This window comes from Xyrauchen texanus, chromosome 12 (genome assembly GCF_025860055.1).
Source record: "Xyrauchen texanus isolate HMW12.3.18 chromosome 12, RBS_HiC_50CHRs, whole genome shotgun sequence".
NCBI lineage: Eukaryota > Metazoa > Chordata > Actinopteri > Cypriniformes > Catostomidae > Xyrauchen > Xyrauchen texanus.
In genome coordinates this window covers 37,950,972-37,958,021 of record NC_068287.1, presented here as the reverse complement: position 1 = coordinate 37,958,021, position 7,050 = coordinate 37,950,972, and the positions used below count along the sequence as shown (strand labels likewise).

At 39.1% G+C, this 7,050-nt stretch overlaps 1 protein-coding gene across 2 annotated transcripts in view; it reads right to left on the bottom strand.

The window, feature by feature from the left end:
• Positions 1-661: 661 nt before the first annotated feature.
• Positions 662-7,050, bottom strand: part of LOC127653101 (beta-1,4 N-acetylgalactosaminyltransferase 2-like) — a 48,720-nt gene continuing 42,331 nt past the window's right edge. The window contains exons 11-13 of one of the 2 annotated variants that reach the window (XM_052139622.1): positions 4,582-4,725; positions 4,086-4,311; positions 662-3,661 (exon numbers count right to left, since the gene is read on the bottom strand). In XM_052139622.1, the coding sequence (XP_051995582.1) occupies positions 3,480-3,661; positions 4,086-4,311; positions 4,582-4,725 (552 nt within the window). In that variant the 3' untranslated portion in view covers positions 662-3,479. The remainder of the gene's footprint in view (positions 3,662-4,085; positions 4,312-4,581; positions 4,726-7,050) is intronic. The other variant, XM_052139623.1, reaches the window with a different exon arrangement.

Below are 7,050 nucleotides of genomic sequence, written 5' to 3'. Positions count from 1 at the left end.
CTTAATAAATGTGACCAGTAAAAATCGTTTTTACGTTTTAACACATTTTACTTACACATTAGATCTTACACATTTTGTTGACGCTGTACAGGCCTGCCTTAGATGTCCATTAGAACTGAATTTGTCTACTTAGACTGCAGATGGCGCTGTAGAGCTATTATCCAACCACGTTGTGAGTGTTGCCAGTAATCCAAAGCTTGCTTTCTTGATTTTCTTTTTAAATTGATTATACAAAAAAATTTGAAGCCCAGGAACTGGTTTTCTTATCTAGGAAATTATGCTCACTGAGATATTAACACCGCCCCAGGAGTGTGTCTCTTTTACATTAATTATTAATAATTTGCATAGCTTGTAATAATGTACTTATGATGCCAATAACAAAAACTACATGGTTTATTAAATGCCATATGATTATGTTAATTATTTGCATTTCATCTATATTTTGTTTCAGGAGTGGATTATGACTAGCAAGGGCCCTGGGGACAATTATCATTTCATATCAAAAAGATGAATGCACCACAATGTGAAGGTAGCCATTTTGGAAAATCTATTACTAGGCCTTCTACTTCCTGAAGAGCATTGAAACTTTCACCAAGAGGCAGTAAACATCAAGTACACAGCATACAACAATTTTTAATCACATTGATGATGTAGAGGCTCTACAAAGTCATGTATAAAATATGATACAAGTGGCATTATTGTGTTAAAGAGTGGCTAAAATGTTTTATAAGAAACAGGCAGGCAAAAGGGTTCTATAAGAGGACTGAAGGCCCTCAGAGTCACATGGGTCTATTGAGGGGTTCTTGTATAAGCGGTGAGGCCCACATATTCAAGCATTTTCAATATTTGTTTTCAAAGTAGATGGGTCACGAGACCTTGCCGCCCAGGGCCCTCCCGGAACCCCGGTAGTCAAGGGCCCCTGGCCCCAATTTACCAATGTTTTGTTTACATTTGAAAGTGTCTCTTCACCTGCCGCATTCACCACAAACAGGCTGATTACGCAAGAAAGTGATACGGAAGGCCAATTGGTTTTAAATGTTTACTCTGATTTACTATTAATATGGAAGGAGGCAGATTTAATTTGTCTTCTGTTTGGCCTTTTTCAGCTATATTTTGGTTTGATTGGTCTGTTTAATAAATAAAGAGATTTTATGCTTTCAGCTTCCTCTGGTGTTGTTAATGCAATTATTTAAACATGCGAGGGCCACCACAAGAAACAACAACAAGAACAAACAAAATATATTTTTATGTATCTGAGTTAGTAGGGTTTTTTTTTTTTTTTACATAAATTATCCTCCCTGTCCAGTAGGTGACAATTTGCACAAAGAATGCTAGTCACCAAAAACAAAAGAAGAAGAATGTGAATGTAAAAGTGGAGATTGATAGTAAAAAATGACTTACTGTAAAAATGTATCTGTTTCTCACACATGTCATTTCACTTCTGAAGATATGGATTTAACTACTGGAGTGATATGGATAACTTTTATGCAGTCTTTATATGCTTTTGTAGTTTCAAAATGTTGGTATTGCATTGTATAGACCAAAAGAGCAGATAAATGCTTCTAAAAATCTTTTTTTGTGTTCAGCAGAAGATAGATAGTCCTACACATCTGGAAAGTTATGAGGGTGATTAAATGTTGGAGCATTTGACTGTGTTGTGTTATGTTTCAATGGTTTTCAGCATCTCTGGCCTTAAAAGCTTGATTGTAAGGACACTGTGTTGAGTTAAATGAAATTTGAAACTTTTAAAACATGTTGTCTATGAACTTTTCTCTGTCCAGCTGCCTGTTGCATGTCTAGCTGGCGCTGCCCTTTAATGACTAAGACTCGCAAAAAACATGGAAGCGGACCTTCAAGCATGAATTGTTCTGCTGGAAGGAAAATTCCTTATTGGTGTGATAATGCATGGGTGTTTTGCTAAACATTATTACATACTCAGGTCTTTAGATATCCAACACATGCATCTATCACAAACAAATCTACAAAATCCCCAGATAGTGTAAAATAAAAAATACAAAATTCAAGACAATTAGAAAATAATAGAATAGAAAATATTCTGATCACTTATGTGCACAGACCGGGGACTACAGGAGCACAAGACCCTACCCCTTTCGTTCAAAAATCTAAAGGTGCCCTTTTAAGCAGAGGCCCTTTCATGTATTAAACCATGCGTTCAGACCAGAGGCGTCGAGAGCGTCAAATCGACCAGAAGTCATTCATTTTCGATGACAGCCAGCGTCTCTCGGCTGCGAGAAGCGGTGCGCCGAGTCTTGGGCGGTGTGGGCGTCAGAGGAAAGTTCAAGGGGATATAAATAAAATAAAAAAACGATGAGTGGACAAAGGTGTCTGAAATTGTTAGTGTACCAGGTGAGTTGATGAAGTGGATATTATGGTTTATATAATATTATATAATAATATATTAAAATATTTCATGAGGATATATGCTACTTGTGATATGTCGTAAAAAAGATACCGGTCGACATGTCTGGATGTTTTGTGGCCCCTTTAAATATAGTTCACAAAACCAAGCATTCTCAACGAACGTTGCCACCTATTTAAAATAAGTCAGAGCGTCCACGAATCTTCGATAGCGTTGTTGGCAGGGCAACCAGAGCTAAATTTGTTGCTCTCGCCGCCTCTGGTCTGAACGCATGGAAAGAGATGATGCAACAAATCTACAACTGGATTAATTTCTTCCACACTGAAATTTCATATTGTTCATATTGAGCTTCACATAACACAATCTACACATAAACTACACATATGTATTTCCTCAGACACTTTTTTTATTTTGTTGCAGTTGTTATACTTTACTTCCACTCTGCTTCCAATGTCCAGTGATGGAGGTGAGGACATTGGTTCAGAACCCCGATGCACCACAGTTCACCCCTGATCAAGCTGGGATGTGCCGCTTACCTGTGAGTATTAAGGGGCGTACATACCAGGCCTTGGTGGATTCGGGTTGCACCCAAACCTCCATCCATCAATACCTTGTTCAAAACAAGGCTTTGCTAGTCACAAGGTGAAGGTAAGGTGTGAGCTTGGGAATATCCACGACTATCCTCTAGTGACTGTTACGATTCAGTTTTGAGTTGAGGCTGCGGTTAGTTCCTGCCTCACCCATCCGCTAATTTTGGGCATAAATTGGCCGGCGCTTTCCACTTCATTAAGGGAAGTTTGTGCGGATGGGTCCTGTAACAGAGTGTCTTGGTGTGGGATTTGTGATGCGCTGGCTGGTGAGGCAGAGCCGGGGCCGTCTACGTCAGCTCAGCATCAGGATGATACTGAAGAGTTGTCTGAAAATTTACAATTCATATAAGGGCTTTCAAGCATTTTAAATAAGAGATCAACCCCTTAATTTGATCTGTTTTTACTCTTATTTAATATGCTTGAAAGCCCTTTTAAGGGTACTAAGAGTTTGTTCTCAAAGTGTTTCAGACTTGGTTTTGCTTGCAATAATTTTTTACTTCAAAAGTCTTTTAGTACTTAATGCACTTGAGATAATTCTTAAAGAAATGATGGGCAAGTTTTCTCTGTCCCTCAGTTTCTTCCTGAGTCCTGTATTTATCATATTCGTCATGTGCTTGATGTGTCTGGTGGCCAATGGAGAGGTTTTTACAGGTGGCAACCATCAGCTGTCCGAGCCCATCAATGAAGAACTCTAAAGACCAAAAGAGGAGGAGGGTAAGAAATCAAAGGAGGCACATGGAAATGAGGGATGGAGAAGATGAGAAGAATGGTTAGAAAAAGGGTGCAAATTTTAGTTTGAAAAACATACTTCAGTAATTTTTATGAATTCTGGACATTTTAGATAGTACCGACCCAAACCCTTTCCATTGGCCAATGTTCCTGTGTCTGGCTGATCAGAATGCTCATATAACTGAACTATGTTTTGATTATGCCACAGAACCACAGTGTTTAATCAGAATCACCCTATGAATTTGTAGTGAAGGTGCAGTGGTTGAGGCTCTGGGTTACTGACCAGAAGGTCTGGGGTTCAACCCTCTCTGAAATAAGTTATGGATCTATCAAGAAACCAGAACCACTCTTTGGGATTTCACTGTAACAATATTTGGTAAACTCACCGGTGTGGCCGACTCTTTTCAGAAAAGGGTCGAAGCCAACTCTTCTCACTGCATCAGTCCTAGCCAAGAAATAATTAGTGACTCCATCTACGATAAAGCATCCATCAAAGCGTGAAAGAGGCTGATGATAGCTTCCTATAAAGCGTCTTAGACATCCACCTTCCTCATCGTCTTCGACATACTCAAATTTGAAATAGAATTGTTCACCTGACACCTCACCTCCAAGCTGTTGACGGCAAAAGAGAAAAAGAGAGATATTATTCTTGGACCATTTTCTAAAGCATTTAAAATATCTGTTTTGTTTCCTAAAATGCATATGCTATGGAAATCAATAAGACATTTCTATATCTCCACCCTTCCCCCAGTCCCATGCAATTGGAATGCCTTTACTCACAGAATACTGTATATACCACTACAAGAAACATTAAAAACCCCACATTATTTTAACGGGCTCCAACATTTCTCCCTCCCAAGATGACCGCCTTTTAAAACTTACTACATCAAGTTCTGGAATCGCTTCCATAATCTCCACAAAGCTCTCGATCCGTGTTTTGTTCAAAAAGACAAAGTCATCATCTACCCACAGAAAGTATTTGGTGGTGACTTGTGATACAAGTAGGTTTCTTCCTGCGAACCAGCCCTGAGAAACAAAATAATCATCAGCAAATCCGTGATTAGTCACGAGAGCTCCTGGACAAATTTCTTGACAATTCCTCTGGAAAAAAATATTTGGTGTATCATTGACAAAAATGCCAATGAAATTCAAAACTGCTCTTACATAATGAGTTCCTGTTTTTTTATTATGCAGGTGCATGGTGTCACACAAACATGTCGGCACCTGGTCAGATACAGTCAGGTCCATAAATATTGGGACATCGACACAATTCTAATCTTTTTGGCTCTATACACCACCACAATGGATTTTAAATGAAACAAACAAGATGTGCTTTAACTGCAGACTTTCAGCTTTAATTTGAGGATATTTACATCCAAATCAGGTGAACAGTGTAGGAATTACAACAGTTTGTATATGTGCCTCCCACTTTTTAAGGGACCAAAAGTAATGGGACAGATTAACAATCATAAATCAAACTTTCACTTTTTAATACTTGGTTGCAAATCCTTTGCAGTCAATTACAGCCTGAAGTCTGGAACGCATAGACATCATCAGACGCTGGGTTTCATCCCTGGTGATGCTCTGCCAGGCCTCTACTGCAACTGTCTTCAGTTCCTGCATGTTCTTGGGGCATTTTCCCTTCAGTTTTGTCTTTAGCAAGTGAAATGCATGCTCAGTCGGATTCAGGTCAGGTGATTGACTTCCACTTCTTTCCCTTAAAAAACTCTTTGGTTGCTTTCGCAGTATGCTTCGGGTCATTGTCCATCTGTACTGTGAAGCGCCGTCCAATGAGTTCTGAAGCATTTGGCTGAATATGAGCAGATAATATTGCCCGAAACACTTCAGAATTCATCCTGCTGCTTTTGTCAGCAGTCACATCATCAATAAATACAAGAGAACCAGTTCCATTGGCAGCCGTACATGCCCACGCCATGACACTACCACCACCATGCTTCACTGATGAGGTGGTATGCTTTGGATCATGAGCAGTTCCTTTCCTTCTCCATACTCTTCTCTTCCCATCACTCTGGTACAAGTTGATCTTTGTCTCATCTGTCCATAGGATGTTGTTCCAGAACTGTGAAGGCTTTTTTAGATGTTGTTTGGCAAACTCTAATCTGGCCTTCCTGTTTTTGAGGCTCACCAATGGTTTACATCTTGTGGTGAACCCTCTGTATTCACTCTGGTGAAGTCTTCTCTTGATTGTTGACTTTGACACACATACACCTACCTCCTGGAGAGTGTTCTTGATCTGGCCAACTGTTGTGAAGGGTGTTTTCCTCACCAGGGAAAGAATTCTTCGGTCATTCACCACAGTTGTTTTCCGTGGTCTTCCGGGTCTTTTGGTGTTTCTGAGCTCTCCGGTGTGTTCTTTCTTTTGAAGAATGTTCCAAACAGTTGATTTGGCCACACCTAATGTTTTTGCCATCTCTCTGATGGGTTTGTTTTGATTTTTCAGCCTAATGATGGCTTGCTTCACTGATAGTGACAGCTCTTTGGATCTCATATTGAGAGTTGACAGCAACAGATTCCAAATGCAAATAGCACACTTGAAATGAACTCTGGACCTTTTATCTGCTCCTTGTAAATGGGATAATGAGGGAATAACACACACCTGGCCATGGAACAGCTGAGCAGCCAATTGTCCCATTAATTTTGGTCCCTTAAAAAGTGGGAGGCACATATACAAACTGTTGTAATTCCTACACCGTTCACCTGATTTGGATGTAAATACCCTCAAATTAAAGCTGAAAGTCTGCAGTTCATTTCAATTGTGTTCAGTTCATTGTGGTGGTGTATAGAGCCAAAGAGATTAGAATTGTGTCGATGTCCCAATATTTATGGACCTGACTGTATGCAAAGTAAGTGATAAACATTCACTTTTATTAAATAATATCAATAAATCAGTCAAGGTGCCTACATTGCATGATATTAAAGCTTGTTTATTGAAACGTTTGCAGAGACAGGTTTTCAAAACATGGTCAATTATACTCTCTTTTGATTATCGAACACTTGTAGCACAAATGCTAGCTTTGCTGCATTGTTTATCAATTGGGTTGCTAGGAGATGCCTGTGGTGAAAGTGGAAGGCCAATGGGAGTGTTACAGTTTTGTTTTCATCTTCCGAGCATCTGGCAATGGAATGCATTTATTAAGTTAAGCTCAATCAACTTCATTTGTGTCGTAATGTTGATTACAAAGGAAAATAATTTCAAATTGTCTCTTGTTTATTAAAAAAAATACAAATAAATTGCAGTTACAGTAATGCACATTGGAAACGAATGTGGCCAGTCCATAAATCTTAAAATGCACACTGTTTCAAAACAGTGTTAACATAATTTTAGTGTGA